At 38.2% G+C, this 17,083-nt stretch overlaps 2 protein-coding genes across 6 annotated transcripts; both read left to right on the top strand.

Annotated features, from left to right (window-relative positions):
- The first annotated feature begins 580 nt into the window (after nucleotides 1-580).
- On the top strand, nucleotides 581-14,318 carry LOC133870425 (lysine-specific histone demethylase 1 homolog 3). Of its 5 annotated transcripts, none has more exons than XR_009900723.1 (11): nucleotides 581-868; nucleotides 1,053-3,637; nucleotides 5,347-5,488; nucleotides 5,699-8,017; nucleotides 8,248-8,341; nucleotides 8,848-9,338; nucleotides 9,923-10,633; nucleotides 10,783-10,857; nucleotides 11,289-11,797; nucleotides 12,461-12,533; nucleotides 14,197-14,318. XR_009900723.1 is itself a non-coding variant. In XM_062307551.1 (10 exons), the coding sequence occupies exons 2-10, from the start codon at nucleotides 1,323-1,325 to the stop codon at nucleotides 11,352-11,354; spliced, it is 6,126 nt and encodes a 2,041-aa protein (XP_062163535.1). In that variant the 5' UTR covers nucleotides 581-868; nucleotides 1,053-1,322; the 3' UTR covers nucleotides 11,355-12,076. The 5 variants fall into 5 exon arrangements, 3 of the variants coding, with proteins under 3 accessions (XP_062163535.1, XP_062163534.1, XP_062163533.1); XR_009900722.1 differs by having other exon boundaries at nucleotides 12,461-12,497; nucleotides 14,197-14,298; XM_062307551.1 differs by lacking the exons at nucleotides 12,461-12,533; nucleotides 14,197-14,318 and having other exon boundaries at nucleotides 1,053-3,420; nucleotides 3,508-3,637; nucleotides 11,289-12,076.
- Nucleotides 14,319-14,328: 10 nt separating this feature from the next.
- LOC133870426 (V-type proton ATPase 16 kDa proteolipid subunit) lies at nucleotides 14,329-16,684 on the top strand. Its single transcript, XM_062307552.1, has 3 exons — nucleotides 14,329-14,641; nucleotides 14,737-15,022; nucleotides 16,276-16,684. Exons 1-3 carry the CDS (start codon nucleotides 14,329-14,331, stop codon nucleotides 16,406-16,408), a joined length of 732 nt encoding a protein of 243 aa, XP_062163536.1. The 3' UTR covers nucleotides 16,409-16,684.
- Nucleotides 16,685-17,083: the final 399 nt, after the last annotated feature.

Genomic DNA, 17,083 nt, shown 5'->3' with positions numbered 1-17,083 from the left:
AATTTGTAAAAAATTTATAATAAAAGCAATAATACTCTCTCTCTCTCTCTCTATATATATATATATATGTATGTAATTATCATGTTTTTCAATTTTTTCCTTCCCTCTTCTCGATTGGAGGTCAAATATTACTAGATTATTGGTATATTTTAAAATTGATATCCGCATCAATATATAAGTGTGGATAGCGGATATAACGATTATTATCTGTTCGTATTTTTTTCTTTTCCAGATGGTACATTGTTTTGATTATTTATTATTGTTGGCTATTTTTATATTCATGATTATTATAATTTGAATATTTATCTCGTTATTAAATGTAGTCATTGAGAATGTTACGAAACATAAATAGTAGATTCATCATTCTTCATATCCAATTTGTTTTCTTTCTTTTTTGGTTGAAGTTACTTTAGGGTTATGCAGCAAGAGAAAATCATATTTAATAACAAATTTGGTGACAAATGCAGCCAATGCTTACTAAATAGTAAAGGCCAGGGATTAAGCCAAAAAAAAAATAAATAAATAATAATAATAATAATAGTAAAGGCCAGGGATTAGATTCCAAACAGAGCCTTTGGAGCCCTTTGTACTTGTAGTCTCTGCAAGTCGAAACGTTTCGTCTCTCTGTGTCTCTCATCACGCGAAGTCGCGAATCGTACCGGGCGAAAAAGCCCTTGTCAATACGGTCGTTATTTTCTATTTCTAATTTTCCATTACATTAAATTTTTTTTTTTTTTTCCACTCATCGTTGTGGCGCAGCTTATGGAGGCGACCTTTACAACTCCTCAAACGCGACACTAACGTGCGCACCTCGCTTCCCTCGACGAATCCATTAATGCCATCACAGCTCGAGCTTTAAAGCGCTCAGGTCTGAAATCCCTAATCTCTCTCTCTCTCTCTCTCTCTCTCTGTTTATCACTTTTCCTTTTAGGGTTTAGTCGTTCTGTTGAATAACCCTAGGGCTTTTTTTTTTTGTTCGTTTCCATTGAATTGATTGATTGAAGTAGAGAGAAGCTATTGACAATATTTGGTGCGAACTCATTATTTGACAGGGAGTTGATAAAGAAATTGTTGTTATTCCATGTGTTGGTGAGTCTCTGGGCTGTGATGGTGTTTGGGATTTTGGGTTGGCTTCAAATTTTCATGAGTAGATTGCTTTAAATAGTTGAAGGACGAGTTTAATACGAAACATGATCTTTGAATTATTTATGTGGAAGATGTTTCACATTCCAGACTATTGCGTGTTGATTTGGGCACTGAAGGTAGGCTAACGGTTAATAAAGGGCTTAATAGAGGATTTGTTGGATTTTAGGGCTAAGAAAATGGATGGGGAAGAGAAGAAATCTGGTTCTAAGAGAAGATTGAAGCCGGTTGAGTCAGACGACGATGAGCCAATTGGGTCGTTGCTCAGGTTGAAGAGACCCCGAAACCCTAAGAAGGTAAAGTCGGGCTCTGAGAGTGGTGGTGATGGGGGCAAAAAGGTTGAGGTTAGAGAAGAGAGATTGGAGGTTGAGAGCGGGGATTTGGGGGGAATGGACGATACCTTGGCGAGTTTCAAGAAGAAGTTGAAGGGTCCAAAGAAAGATAGTGGGTATGGAATTATTAGGGGAAGCAGTTCTTCTTTGAATGTGGCGGATTCTTCGGATAGATCATTGAGTGGGCCTGCTGAGGATAGGGAATGCGATGAAAAATCAATATCGAAGGTTGTGGAGAAAGTTCGTGTAACGGGTGATGATGGTTCTGATATGACTATGGATGTAGGGGTAGAATACAGGTGTAAAGGGAAAGTGAAGATATGCAAGATAAATTCGACAGCAAGAACAATAGATGGCCATCTCACTTCTGATAATGATTTAGAGTCTCTGGGATCTGGGTGTAATTCTTTGAGGGAGCAGGAGTCTGGTATGTGGTCTGTGGAAGGTCCTGATCAGTCTGTGGATGAACATTTGGAAGACTCATTATCAGAATTTGTTCGCAAGGCACAATCTGGTTTGATTAGGAAATCTTGGGCATCTTCAAGTTTAAAGCAGAAAAGAGATGCTCATACTTTGGAGGATGATGGGTTCAGCCCATGCTCTGAAAGTGTTTCAGGGTCTTCTAAGCCTGTGACCTCAAGGAGACTTAGATCTGGTTCCGCCTCAAAACTGGACCGCCATAGTTTGAAATCTAAAAATAAAAGACCAGATGACAGCTTTTGTCAAGTTTCTGACTGCATGGAAGAGAATCGTGATTCAACCAGGAGGCTTACTTCTGATTCCTCTATTAAAGAAGAGAGTATGAGACCCTGTGAAAGCGGACATGATGGATCTTCCAAAGTTATTTTAGAGGATCCACCTCCATTTTCTCCATCTTCAAGATCTACTTCTAAAGGAATTCAAGATGAGGCTATAGAGGACCCCTGTGGTTCAAATGCTCAGGAGGGATCTAAAGTGGATAATGATAGCTCGGATCAAGTTTGTGATGGAGAGTTTACTTGTGTTGAACTCAAGGACAATATTTCTGCTCCTAGCCAGAAGGCTGCAATGGGAACTCGGACATTTAAGAATAGATTAAAGCATTGTTCGGCAGTTAACACAAGCACTTTGGTGCATGATGTTGAAAAAATGCCAAATTCCATATCTGGCCCAGAAAAGATGGAAGAATTGTATGAGTTTGGCAAGGGTGAGCCCAACAGGGGGTTTAGAGATTCATTAACACAACACTCAGAGGGTGTTCCGACAACGAATGTATCAATTGCAGACCTTGAAATTTCCTCTTCTTTGGTTGGAAAAGAAATTTCAGTGACTAACTATGATGATGCATTGTTGAACAAATCATGTAAATTCGCTCCCAATGAAATTTCTAATTCAGTTTCTGAGAAAATTTTGGAGCTATCATCCAAATGTGTCTCGCATAACTCCTCTCCCCGCATGAAGATGGGAGAAACTTGCAGTGATGGTGATGTTCTTAATACTTGCACCGAGGAGCCAGATCTTGCTTCAGATTCCCTGCAAAAGGAACATGTTATGGTATCTGAGGTTCAGTTATCTCCTAGGGCTATCACGTCTACTGGAGCCCACAAATCAGGGCTTGCTTTTCAGGTGAACCACCAGGAAAAAATTTCAGATACTTGTCTTGATCCAAATAAGTCTTTTCCCTCGATGCAAATGTGCAGCTCCACTTTACATCAAAATCAACCTTCTGATGATGCGTCGAAAGAGATTTGTGTTCCTGGCCATGATTATCTTTTAGTCAATGAAGAGGCTTACGGCGATGAAAATGAAGATTACCAAGAAGATGCAATATCTGTGCGTGATTTTGAAAACAAAGATAAAAAGCTATCAGCTGCCCAGCGTGCTGTGCGCAAGGCTAAGAAGCATAGGCATGGAGACATGGCTTATGAGGGGGATGCCGATTGGGAGATTTTGTTACATGAGCAAGGTTTTCTTGAAAGTCAAGGTATTGTAGATAGTGACCATTCTTTTAGAACAAGAGCAAAGTATGATACCTCTTCAAATATTGGTGCAGAGGCTGAAATCGGTGGTGCAGCAGCAGTATCAGCTGGACTGAAAGCTCATGCAGCTGGTCCAGTTGAGAAGATTAAATTTAAGGAGGTCTTGAAGCGCAAAGGTGGGCTTCAGGAATTTTTAGAGTGCAGGTAAATTATTATTTCTGAAACCTGGCTTTACACTGCGTGCAGTGTTGTTTTTGGATGTTGTCTTGTAGAAATTGCATTTTTCTGCAATTTAGAAGAGTTGATAACACATTTGGTTATTTGTATTATCCAATCTAATTCCTAAAGTTTTTGCTTAAAATTCTTAATGACTAATCTGTAGTAACTAAACAGGAAAAAGAGGAAAAAACACCTTTTAGTTTCTATTATATATGCATTACCTTGTATGTGGTTGATATGGTATTCAGTAGATGTTATTGCGAACCCTTGATATTTTTGTGTGAGTATACTAGAACCATGGCAAAAAGTCATTTTTTTTGGGTGCCTTAGGATTAAGTGGAGATTCCCTTAATTTTGAATTCCATAAGACTCATTTTATGTTATTCAGGTAACCACTGAAAAAGAAAAAAAGAAAAGAAAAGAAATTTCCCTATTGTTTCCCAACCACCTAACTTGGAAATATGCTAATATCCGTGGAGGTAACACTGTTCCCATTTTATTGGTTGAAGACTTGTTTATAAGTTGAACCCTTTTAGATGTAATCAAGTTTCAACTGGATTTACTTTCCTAGCATTTTATTATAGCATTGAGGAATAGATGAAACTTGTTAAATTACTGTGGACACTTGTAGCTGGAAACCAAAAAGTCTTTCTGATGGCACACTTTTATTATATTCTGGCTTTGCGAGCACGTTTATTTAAAAGATCATGTTTAGTGGCTCGATACTGGGGCAAAAGGAGGAGCATAAAGAGGTCCCTTACAAAAGGATATCCGAGTTTATTTTTATATTATTTATATTTTAATCTCTTTTATTTGAAATGTTTACAAAAATCCTCTGTTGAACCTTTTCTATAGATTAGAGCGGTGCTATTCCACAACAAAATTGCTGCACCTACTGAGAACATAGTTTCCGTGATTATGTAATTTTATTGCAAATAGGCACCCATTAGTAATGCTTTTTGTTATTTAGGCTCTATTTATCAAAAAAAAAAAATCTTCTATTTTTATAATTATTCACACCCCTCCTCTCTTTCTTATTTCTTCTACCTCCACACGGCATTGCTCCGTCTGGCTTTCACCCATTGCTCCTCTCTATCTTTCACCCATGGTAGAAGGTAGAGAGGAGGGGTGTGAATAATTATAAAAATAGAAGATTCCTAGAGAGCCTAATAAAAAAAAAAAGCATTACTAATGGGTGCTATTTGCAATAAAATCACATCATAAGATTTCTTTTGCTGATTAAATAATCTACAATGGTGGCTCCGTTTCTGAAGCTTAGTGTGCTACGCTTATTGTGCTGCGATTTATCATTAGTCCACATATATGGCTTTGTATTATCAAATTTAGCTTGCTACTTATTTGTCATAACTGGAAAGATTAGCTCCTTTTTGTATTATTTGAAATTGTTTTAGATTTGCTTTCTTTTCTAAGTGGAGGTTCAAAATTGTGGCTTCTAATAGTCTTTTGCCTTTCTATGAAAATTCTACAAACTTGCATTCCAGCCTCTTTATGCATCTTATATCAGCTTAGCAAAAGATTGTTATAATGGGTCCTGCAAATTCCTTATTGTTTGATCCAGGAATGCTGAATATTATTTCGGCTGTTAGAACTATACATAAATATTGTCTTTGACCCATAATTGTTGTTTTGCTAATTACAAGTCTACGTCCTTTTGATTGCTTGGTGTAATGCAGGAATCAGATATTGGGTCTTTGGAGTAAAGATGTTAGCCGTATTTTACCACTTTCTGACTGTGGGGTCTCTGATACCCCTTTTAAGGGCGAGCCACCACATGCTACACTTATTAGGGAGATCTATGCGTTTCTTGATCAGAGTGTAAGTTTGTTTTTGAAGTTTATCAAGTGTTATTTATGTATGTTTTGTTCTCTTGTTTCTTGTCAAAATTGATGTGTCTTTTTGCCATTTCTTCTTCTGCTTATTATCTTTTCAGCAATTTGTGTTTCATATTTTTTTATGAGGGATTCAATAATTCTTTCTATATGGTTTGTTTCATGTTCATATTTAATGCTTAGAAAATTTTGACAGGGTTATATAAATGTTGGAATTGCTACTGAGAAGGAGAAAGGAGAAATTAATGCTAAGCATAATTATCAGCTTCTAAAAGGAAAAAACATTGAGGAAAAATCAGGGGCTTCAGTTGCAGATTTGGAGGATGGAGTTTCTTTTATTGTTGGTCAGGTAAAGAGTTCTGAAACTTCAATTGAGGCAAAGAGCAATGTTATCCTTGAAAATGAAAATCAGACACTTGAAGCTACTAAAGATAGCGGCCTTGGTACTCCTGCTGCACTCGAATTATCTGATGCAATAGAACGTCAAGACGGCCTAGCTGATGATTACCAAGAAAATGGTAGCATTGACACAAAACTACCTGGCAGATCGTTCAATATGCCTGTTCTAAGTACTGGTTCATTGTGTGAAACACTGGATGGTGGAACATTCCCTGTCATCATTCCTGAGCTAATGAATGACTCACATACCATTCAATCTTCCTCAGATGATCGTGTTGGGTTGAATGGTTCTCTGCAATGTGATTCAGAGGTCAGAAAGAAAATCATTGTTGTAGGAGCTGGTCCTGCTGGTTTAACTGCTGCACGACACTTGCAACGTCAGGGTTTTTCTGTAACTCTTCTTGAAGCTAGGAGTAGGATAGGCGGTCGTGTCTTTACAGATCGCTCATCTCTCTCCGTTCCAGTGGATCTTGGTGCTAGCATTATTACTGGTGTTGAGGCTGATGTGGACACTGAAAGAAGACCGGATCCTTCCTCATTGGTTTGTGCGCAGTTGGGTCTTGAGTTGACTGTATTAAACAGTGATTGCCCTCTTTATGATATCGTTACAGGTCAAAAAGTTCCTGCAGATCTGGATGAAGCCTTGGAAGCAGAATACAACAGTCTTCTTGATGATATGGTATTGCTCGTTGCCCAAAAGGGGGAACATGCGATGAGAATGTCTCTTGAGGATGGCTTAGAATATGCCCTTAAGAGTCGTCGTTTGGCACGATCAGGAAAAAATAGTGAAGAAACTGAACTGCACAGTTCTGTAAATGCTTTCTTTGATTCCAAAAAAGGTAGTGTTGACAGCAGTTTTCCAGATAGAAATTGTTCTAAAGAGGAGATTTTGAGTCCTCTGGAGAGGAGGGTTATGGATTGGCATCTTGCTAATTTAGAATATGGCTGTGCTGCTCCGCTTAAGCAAGTATCTCTTCCCTATTGGAACCAGGATGATGTTTATGGAGGATTTGGGGGAGCTCATTGTATGATTAAAGGGGGCTACAGCACTGTTGTTGAGTCTCTTGGAGAAGGACTTCCCATTCACTTGAACCATGTGGTTACAGATGTTTCATATGGCACCAAGGACCCTGGAAGTAATGGTAATCAGAGTTATAGAGTCAAAGTATCTACGTCAAATGGCAGTGAATTTTTGGGAGATGCTGTCCTGATTACAGTGCCACTTGGGTGCTTGAAAACAGAAACCATAAAGTTTTCCCCACCTTTACCCCAATGGAAACATTCTTCCATCCAGCGGCTTGGTTTTGGAGTTCTTAATAAAGTAGTTTTGGAGTTTCCAGAAGTGTTTTGGAATGATTCTGTGGATTACTTTGGAGCAACTGCGGAGGAAACAAACCAGAGGGGCCAATGCTTTATGTTCTGGAATGTCAGAAAAACAGCTGGGGCTCCTGTTCTTATAGCTTTGGTGGTTGGTAAGGCAGCTATAGATGGCCAAAATATGAGCTCATCTGATCATGTAAACCATGCATTAATTGTTCTCCGCAAACTTTTTGGGGAGGCTTCAGTTCCCGATCCGGTTGCATCAGTAGTGACAGACTGGGGCAGGGATCCTTATAGCTATGGTGCTTACTCCTATGTTGCTATTGGAGCATCTGGGGAAGATTATGATTTATTGGGCAGGCCTGTAGAGAACTGTTTGTTTTTTGCTGGTGAAGCCACCTGCAAGGAGCATCCTGACACAGTTGGTGGTGCTATGATGAGTGGGCTACGGGAAGCAGTGCGCATAATTGACATATTGAGTACTGGAAATGATTACACTGCAGAAGTAGAGGCAATGGAGGCTGCACATAGACATAGTGACTTTGAGAGGGATGAAGTTAGAGACATAACAAAGAGACTTGATGCAGTTGAGCTTTCTAATGTCCTCTACAAGAACTCTTTGGATGGAGCCCGAATTTTGACAAGGGAAGCTTTACTACAGGAGATGTTCTTTAATGCAAAAACCACTGCAGGACGATTGCATGTGGCCAAAGAGTTGTTGGATCTTCCTGTTGAAACCTTGAAATCCTTTGCTGGGACCAAAGAAGGGCTTACTACACTCAACTCATGGATACTGGTATTATGCCTTCCCTAGTGTATTATTCTTTTGTTTTTTTTTTCTTTTTGTTTGATAAGTAATAAGCCAATCTCATTAAAAAAAAAGCGTGAGATTCTTTTGTTTTTTGATGAATGGTAATGTGGAATTTTCATTAGTAATATATATTTCTTTGGCTGTTGACAGCATCAAATGTTAATTCTATTTAAACAAAATTTCTGATGATATATATTCTATATGACTTTTGATAGGACTCCATGGGTAAGGACGGGACCCAACTGTTGCGGCACTGTGTTCGTCTACTTGTGCTTGTTTCAACTGATTTACTCGCTGTGCGCTCATCAGGTATTGATTTGTCATTCTGGTTTTGTATGCAGAATTCACATAAGCATACCTTTATTGAGTTGTGTCTAAAAAAAACAAAAGAAAAGAAAACAATGGTTTAGTTTTATGCTGATTTAAAAATCTAGATTCTGTCCTCGTAGGCTTTTTCTGGAAGGAAGTTCCGGTAATGGTGTTAAAGTTCTCTGAGACAATCTTTCACATTTTCAGCTAAAAAAAAAAAAACTACAGAAGAAAAATTATGTAGTTTTATTAATCTGAATATTCAAGCTATACTTGGAAGTGTTAAACTGGGGCATGCTGAAGTAATTTGAATATAATTTTGGCATGGAATTTTTTTTGTTATGAAAGTTTAATTAGGATTCATTATAAGCCATTCTTTCTTAAAATTTGTGTAAATACGCCCATATGAATGTGTTTGCATGGATTTGTGTTGATATGAACTCATTCTACAAGTATTTCGTTCATGTTATTACATTATTGTTTAATTGTTGATAATGTTGATGTAGGCATAGGGAAAACTGTGAAAGAAAAAGTTTGTGTACATACTAGCCGTGATATACGAGCAATAGCAAGTCAGCTAGTTAACGTGTGGCTTGAAGTCTTCCGCAAGGAAAAAGCTTCCAATGGTGGATTAAAGTTATCAAGGCAAGGAAGTGCTGTAGATTCAGCGAAGCGAAAATCTCTTAAAGATCCGGTATCAGGAAAGCCGCCTCTGCACACACATCATGGTTCTTTGGAGAATAAAGGAAGCTTGCAGGTTCCTGCATCTGCCGGAAGCCATTTCCCTTCCAATGCAAATGTGAAGAGAGTGAATGGCAAAGCAGGCAAACTTGAATCTGCAAATGACTCAAAATTGGATTTTACGTCAAGGTCTCAAGGTTCAATAGGTGCACTGGATACTGAGCTGGTGGACAACAACGCTGCTATGTCTGAAGAAGAACGGGCTGCCTTTGCTGCCGCAGAAGCAGCCCGTGCTGCAGCAATTGCAGCTGCTGAGGTTTGTTTCTTTTGATTTGCTACAGTGCCTTTGAACGGCTATTTCGTGTTCTCACCTTTACATTCTTTTCTAATGTTTATTAGTGTGCCAGGGAAATGCGATGTTCATGGTATGAACTGTGTCCCATTATTTCTTTTTGCACATTAAGTATGACTTTTCAGTACTATCTTGAGGTTTTGAGAATTATTTTTGGTATCAAGTTTGTGTAAATTGCAGGAAAACCTAAATATAAAGGTTAACCTTTGATTAGCAGTAAGACTTTAACTACACAGCCATTTCATTTAGTCTTGACTGTTGACACCATTATTTCTTTTACTTACATAAAAGACTGCAGCGAGATGACGCCATTCCTTTCTTATGTTGATATTATCAACTAAGTATATTGTGAGTTAGGATAGCATGCGATTATGTTTGTATTTCCCTGAAATGGATGGTATAGGTGCCATAGCACTACATTTCTGCAGCCACATTGTCTGTCATAATCTGTTCTTTTTTCTTTTCTTTTTTTTTCATGAATCTTTTCCTCTCTTTTCTGTTTTGTTCACTATGTTTCTGGAGGAATTGAGTGTTGGTTTATGTTGCAGGCATATGCATCATCCGAAGCCAAGTGTAACACGTTGCTGCAGCTTCCTAAAATACCGTCATTTCACAAATTTGCTAGACGGGAGCAATATGCTCAAGTGGATGAGTATGATACTAGAAGGAAGTGGTCTGGTGGTGTTTTGGGAAGACAAGATTGCATATCAGAAATAGACTCTAGGAACTGCAAAGTCAGGAACTGGTCTGTTGATTTCTCGGCTGCTTGTGTTAACCTTGACAGTTCAAAAGCTTCAGTGGATAACCTCTCGCAGCGGAGCCACTCAAATGCCAGCCATCTGAACTTCAGAGAGCACTCTGGGGAAAGTGTGGCTGTGGACAGCAGTATTTATACTAAAGCATGGGTTGATGCAGCTGGTAGTGTGGGGATAAAGGACTATCATGCAATTGACAGATGGCAATCTCAAGCAGCTGCAGCTGATTCTGATTTCTTTCGTTCTACTGAGCAACTAAAGGATGAGGAGGATTCAAACACAAGTTGGAGACTTCCGACCTGGAATCATGATAGACTGGCAAATGAGAGTTCTGTTTCACAAGTTACAGTAAACAAGGAGTCTGTAAAAAATCATCCTCGAGGGGCAGACCACATTAAGCAGGCTGTTGTGGATTATGTTGCATCATTGCTCATGCCCCTTTATAAAGCAAGGAAGATTGATAAGGAAGGATATAAGTCAATTATGAAGAAAACTGCAACTAAGGTTATCAATGTTTCGTCTTCCTCACCTTTTTCTTTCACTTTTTATAATGTTGAAAATTTAATGCTGACTTATTATAATATAACATGATTAAACAGGAGGTTGCAACTGCTTTTTTCTCCCCATCTTACCTTTCTTAGCTCAATTTTCAGGTCATGGAGCAGGCCACTGATGCAGAGAAAGCCATGGCTGTTTCAGAGTTTCTAGATTTCAAGCGCAGGAACAAGGTGTGCATTCCATTTGTATTTTATTAACATTAGTTCCATTCATCAGGGAAACTTTCTTCCTCTACTTCTGCTAAATAGACAACATTCACGCTAGCTACACTGGTTCCCATTAAATGCATCATTGCTGCCTGAGAGCACTTTCATTGGGGTTGGCTTGGACACTAAATTTTCCATTGAAATTTTGATAGTTCTAATTTTGGATAACTACTGGATGATTTTTATATGACGACATATTTGGTTATAGAATTTTCTTTGTAGCATGAATGGAAGTATGTTTTCGGCAATAGGTTTCTTTTATTACTGCTGGGTAACCTTGTTGCTATCACCTTGCCATAGAGCTATATCTTTGAGATAATGAAGACTTGGTGGTATCTTTTAATGTTTTGGTACTTCTTTTCTTCTGAGCTGTCCTCTTGTGTTTAAACTTGCAGATCCGTTCCTTTGTGGACAAACTGATTGAGAGGCACATGGCAATGAAGCCAGATGTGAAATCATGATGGTCCAAGGATTAGTCACCTATTCTTTAGTGCATTTATGTACAAGATTTGGAGAAGTCTGGTTCCTTGTTTCTGCTGGAGTTCGCGGCGTATGTTGGTGGTGGTGGGGCATAGGTAGTTCTTCTATTGGTGCTTCATTCAACATGTTATGATACTGTTAATGACCCAGATAGTGCTTTGGAGGAAACGGGATGGTTCTTGGTGGCCTGTTTGGTCATAATCGGCATTGCCCTAAATGCAAACTGCTCAAGATCCCATGCCTTCATGCAATGTGATCAGAGCTGATGATGAAGTATGTCATAAACAGGCCATTTTGGGTGTGGTGTGACTACTTGCATTCAAAATGGGCGCAAGTATCATTACTTGGATCATCTGGATTGCAGGCATCAGGGCAGGATGATAAGACCAGATTACTTTCAGCAATTGGTTCATCATCTGTCAAGGTTGTACTTCCTAGGGTGAAAAGTTAAGCCCTGTTTTTTGTTCCGGGATCCCCCTAGTTGAGACAATTTTTCTTGACCTCTCTTTTTTCAATATGTACAGATTAGGATATTTTAGTGTTGACAAGCATACAGATCCTTTTTCTTCCATTCCTTCGGAAGTACTTCAATGTTGTTCTGATTTTTTAAGTTGAACATCAGTTACTAACATCTCGAAAATTTGAGCAAAGGAACTGCATTTTGCAATCAATGGACCTCTACTAGGGCCTTGACTTCCTCTTACTTGGATTTTGGTTTTTTATTTTGTGTGCACATGCGAGGGAGCATGGATGTGTGTGTCTGGGGTACCAAGTGTTACTAACAACCTTTATGAATAATAAAAGACATCTATAACTTGATTTGTGATGTTGGAATCTACATAAATAAGGTGAGGTGCCTGTTTCATATTTGATCATTTAAAGTAATTTGACAATGTATAGCAGATAATGTCTTCAATATCAGCTTTCAGATACTTTTTGGTGTTGCACTATGTATGCTGAGTTTCGTCAAATCGTATGTACGTTTTGAAATTAGGTCACTTGAATGTCCCTTTCCTAACCATTTCCTCTTTTTCAGCCATTGACCTGTTTTACCTTACCGCTTACTGATTTGTTTGCTTGTTGCTAGGTTGGGAAAAATATTGTGGCTGTCTTGTGCAGGAGAGGTATGCCCTGTGTTGCCTTTTTACTTGTTCGCACCTGTAAGTTTTGGTTCTTGATGCAATTCCTATCTTCACTGACAAATACTTAGGCTGCTTCTCCCCAACCTAATTAATTATAGTTGGACCCTTGGCATTTGAGGTTTATTTGTACATTTTATTGTTGGCATACCTTTATTCTTGTTATCATAGTCCTATTAAATGCTAATTATGTATTGGATGTTCTTCTCAATTAACATTGAAGTGTATAAAAATTCTCTAGGAAGGATTACAAAAAAAGTTATGGGTTAGGTTCAGCTCTATGGTTCTCCCAGGTTGAATTCAACATTTTTTTGCAGGAAATTTGATGTACTTTTTTGCTTGCATTTCAACTTCTGATTGGTGAGGATAAACATAATATCCGACTTTTCAGTTAATTTTTATTCTCATCCATGTATCATAAATTAATGGCAGATCTCTCGGTAAAATAGGGATAGAGATCTTCAACAATTTTGCAACCCGGATTGTTAGCAATTTAGGTAGCAAATATGAGAGAGTCTCTATAAGGCCCACCTACCGAAGCAGGTTTCGGGATCCAATATGTGAAATGGATCATATCATCTAGTTCTTTATAGCATGCCACATGAATTCCTGTGCTTTTTTCTTGGCATTTGAAACTTAGCCATTCTGTTCAATGTGTTGAATTTTGTATGATACCAAGAATGTCATATTTCTCATCACACGTGTTGTGGACAGAATGGGGTCCTCCATGCCATCATCATTACCACCCTGTTTGTCTTATTGCTATCAGTACTAGTAGTGCTATTGGTGGGTGATCATGTTCTTTGCCTTTATGTCCTTAATACTTTTTCCACTCTAATCTCACAAATGGAAAACAAAATAGATTAATACATACCATTACCATTCCCACCAGCTGATGGCATTGCCAGCAATGCTATTTGGATGGCTGATCATCCACATGCGCTGGTTTCTGTATTTACTAACTGCAGAGATTGTCTGCATGAAATATATTAGTGAACCAAGGTAATGATCATGCCATGTGCAACCTTTGCACTCCCACAAGTTGGCCTTATGGTCTCTTCCTAACCAATTTACCATTCTAACCCAAGCGGCTTAATAAACACCAGCATCAAATTATTAGGATGGACAAGCAAACACAAGTGAATGTTGCTAGGGATACATGTTCTTTAAAAATTGACCCAATAGTCCACGTGATGCTTAACATATCAGCCACTAAATAATTAAATTTGATTGTAACTGATGTGGTGATGTCACGTGAACTGTTACATTTGTTTGTAAGTTTATAGTACTTAGTATGTCGGCCACCAAATCAAATTTAATTGTCGCTGGCGTAACAGTGTGACACATGAACTGTCATCTCAAAATTTGTAAATTAGTTGTAATAAAAGTTGTAGTAATATAATGATAGGAGTAAGATTTTCTCCATTTCACTTGAAATGAAAATTAATTATTTTATGATCTTGATTAAATTTTGTAGCATCTAACGGTAACCGGGTGTACATGATGGTAATGATATTATTGAGATTTGAATATTTTTAAGAGGATCAGCATGTAGAAACACATGTACTTCTCATATGTTTTTTTAATAACATTAATAAAAAGATATGTGATTTTTACATGTTTAAAGGACATATATCAATCTTATATGTGGATTATAATAAATTTTTTATAAATTGATTTGTAGGAAATTTCTGTCCAATCAGCACAGTTCATATGTTGCTCAACTTTTATTGGGCCTCTATGACATTATAACACTAGAAAAACAAAAAAGCAAAAGCCCAAAAGATTTCTCTCCCAGATCTCTTCAGATGGGCCAATGTCAAGTATAATAGCTGAAAAAGTTCGATGCAGACGAGGGTGTTTCTGTAATTACAAACCACCCTTTCGTCGTAAGACTGAGAGAGCATCTGAGATCAGAACGCATTGGCCCGCTGAGGAACGTGTGAGATCCAGAAGCATCAACAAGCAAACCCTCCGCTTACAGAAGAAAGGAAATTCTCTTCTCAGATCGGATCGTTTTTCTCTGAAAAGTCAATTTCGCGAAGAAAAAATGTCTTCATCGTTCAGCGGCGATGAAACAGCCCCTTTCTTCGGCTTCCTCGGAGCTGCCGCCGCTCTCGTCTTCTCCTGTAATCAAATTCTTACGTAGATAAATACATAATTGAGTTTCGGTAATGGATCTAGGGGTTTTGAACTCGGGTTGCGTTTTTTTTTTGGGGTTCAGGTATGGGGGCTGCGTACGGGACGGCCAAGAGCGGGGTGGGAGTGGCGTCGATGGGCGTGATGAGGCCGGAGCTGGTGATGAAGTCGATTGTGCCGGTTGTCATGGCAGGAGTGTTGGGTATATATGGTCTCATCATCGCCGTGATCATCAGCACCGGGATCAACCCTAAGGCCAAGTCGTATTACCTCTTTGATGGCTACGCCCACCTCTCCTCTGGTCTCGCTTGTGGCCTTGCTGGCCTCTCCGCCGGTATGGCCATTGGCATCGTCGGTGACGCTGGTGTCAGGTATGTCTCTCTCCCCTCTCAAGATATAAGTTTTTGTATATCCGTATGTTATCTGTGGCCTTGCTTGAAGGATCAATCTAAGGAACTTCATGGTTCAGATTTTGCCCCCTCAGATACAATGAATTTAGGAAAAATTAAGAACCCTTAAAGGCAGTGAATGCGAAGATGGCAAAATATGAAATGTTTAATTAAATATAATGGTTAGGATTATGGGGTACTTGCTCCTCGATTGATTTAGTGATTGGTTTGGGTTTGTAACGTAAATTTTTTGAGGATTTCATAGGAAATTTTAATACGAGCATTTCGTTTCTTATTCTAGAATGTTTGCTCGATAGAGATGTTTTTATGTCAAACACATGTTGGAGCTAGTGAGTTAATTCTTAATGACAAAGTGAAAAGTGATTTTTTTATTTATTTATTTTTTTCTTTTGTGTGATGGTTATGTCAGACTGTCTTTCAGCTTAAAAATCTCTTGTATACTTACTATATATATATATATATATAAGTAAGAAACCAATCTTATTAAAAAAAAAAAGGCACCCCTTAGTACATTAGGAGTATACAAGGAAAGCACCTAGGTAGAAAGAGAAAAGCGACTCTTTTATACTTACTATAGAAGCATAGAACTAGGAAATCTGTTTATATGTTAACCCTTGCTAGTTGCTATCACTCTAAGAACTTGTTGTCGCCAACTCGCCCTTGCCTTCTATTCTACTACCAAAAAGTTTTCCTCTTTTATAAGACTCATGTATATTCTTTTGTATGCTTCACCATATTAAAAGTGTTATGATTTCTAGATTTAGTGTATAGAATGAAAGCCTATAATTTTGTGAACATGTTTCAACACTTGCATTTCTGTGATTTCTTTAATTCTGATTTTTTATTTGTGCAAAAATGTGGATATGGGTGGTGGTAAGATCTTTCTAGTTTTAAGGCATAACATATAGCTGAATGGCAAAAGTGTTGTAGCTGGCCTCCTAAAACTTCAAAAAAAAAAAATTATATATATACACATATGTTCTTCGGTTAACTGAGCTATTTTGGGTTGGAGTGTTTTGTGTTTGGATGTCATGACAAAGTCAGTTTTGTTGAATATGCTTTCGGTTTTATTTGGCTGGGAAGTAATCGGCTGCTAGTATTGATGGTGTTAAGATGTCATATTGAATATGCTTGTAGTTTATGTGTATTCTGTTTGATCAAAAAGGCCTGGTGTTCGGCCGTTTTCTCTTAATGTTTCACTGAATCTTTTGCAGAGCAAATGCACAACAGCCGAAGCTTTTTGTTGGGATGATTCTTATTCTAATTTTTGCTGAAGCACTGGCCCTCTATGGCCTCATTGTTGGCATCATCCTCTCTTCCCGAGCTGGTCAGTCAAGAGCTGACTGAGCGTGCACATTCTACCGGGTGGTTTTCTGGTTTCTTTCTATTGAGCGAGAAGTGTTTCTTACTTCTGATTCTTGCTGGTGAGTGTGATTGTTTTACCATATGTGTTAGGGAGTTGCCATGCTATGGTGTTAGGATATAGTATTAGAAATTAGTTTCCCTCTTAATAATAAAGTCTATTTTTTAATCTATCTGATCCTGCACTGTGCGGATTGAAGTAATGTTGTCTGGAAATATTGTCTACTTTTTAATCTATCTCATCCAGTGATTTACCTGAAATTTTTGAATGCTGAGATGGGGACAAATTTAGCCAAAACCTTCTTGCATGTTTAGTATATTTATCCAAGTTTTTCAAAATGATAATAAAAAGAAGCACCGCAAAAAGAAGGAAATCAGGGGATAGATGGGGAAAAGAGGGAAGGGAGCTCTTAATTGTCTGGCCAATTAATTTTTAGCAGGTGGTTTCCACTTTCAATGTCGGACAACCTTTGAATACTACTACATTCATGGCCAAGTTTCAATCCAAAGCGAATAATTGTTGTTCCCAATTTGCTACTATAGTAATAATAATAAGGGTTTTCAAATGTCTTCTACATCAAACGGTTAAACCCTTTTTTCCCAATATCAGAAGATCAATAGAAATGTCATTCAATTTTCAAGGGCGGGAGGTGGAGGGTT

The sequence above is a fragment of the Alnus glutinosa genome, chromosome 6, assembly GCF_958979055.1.
Source record: "Alnus glutinosa chromosome 6, dhAlnGlut1.1, whole genome shotgun sequence".
Taxonomy (NCBI): domain Eukaryota; kingdom Viridiplantae; phylum Streptophyta; class Magnoliopsida; order Fagales; family Betulaceae; genus Alnus; species Alnus glutinosa.
The sequence above is the reverse complement of the archived record's forward strand: the minus strand, read 5'-3'. Positions and strand labels throughout refer to the sequence as shown.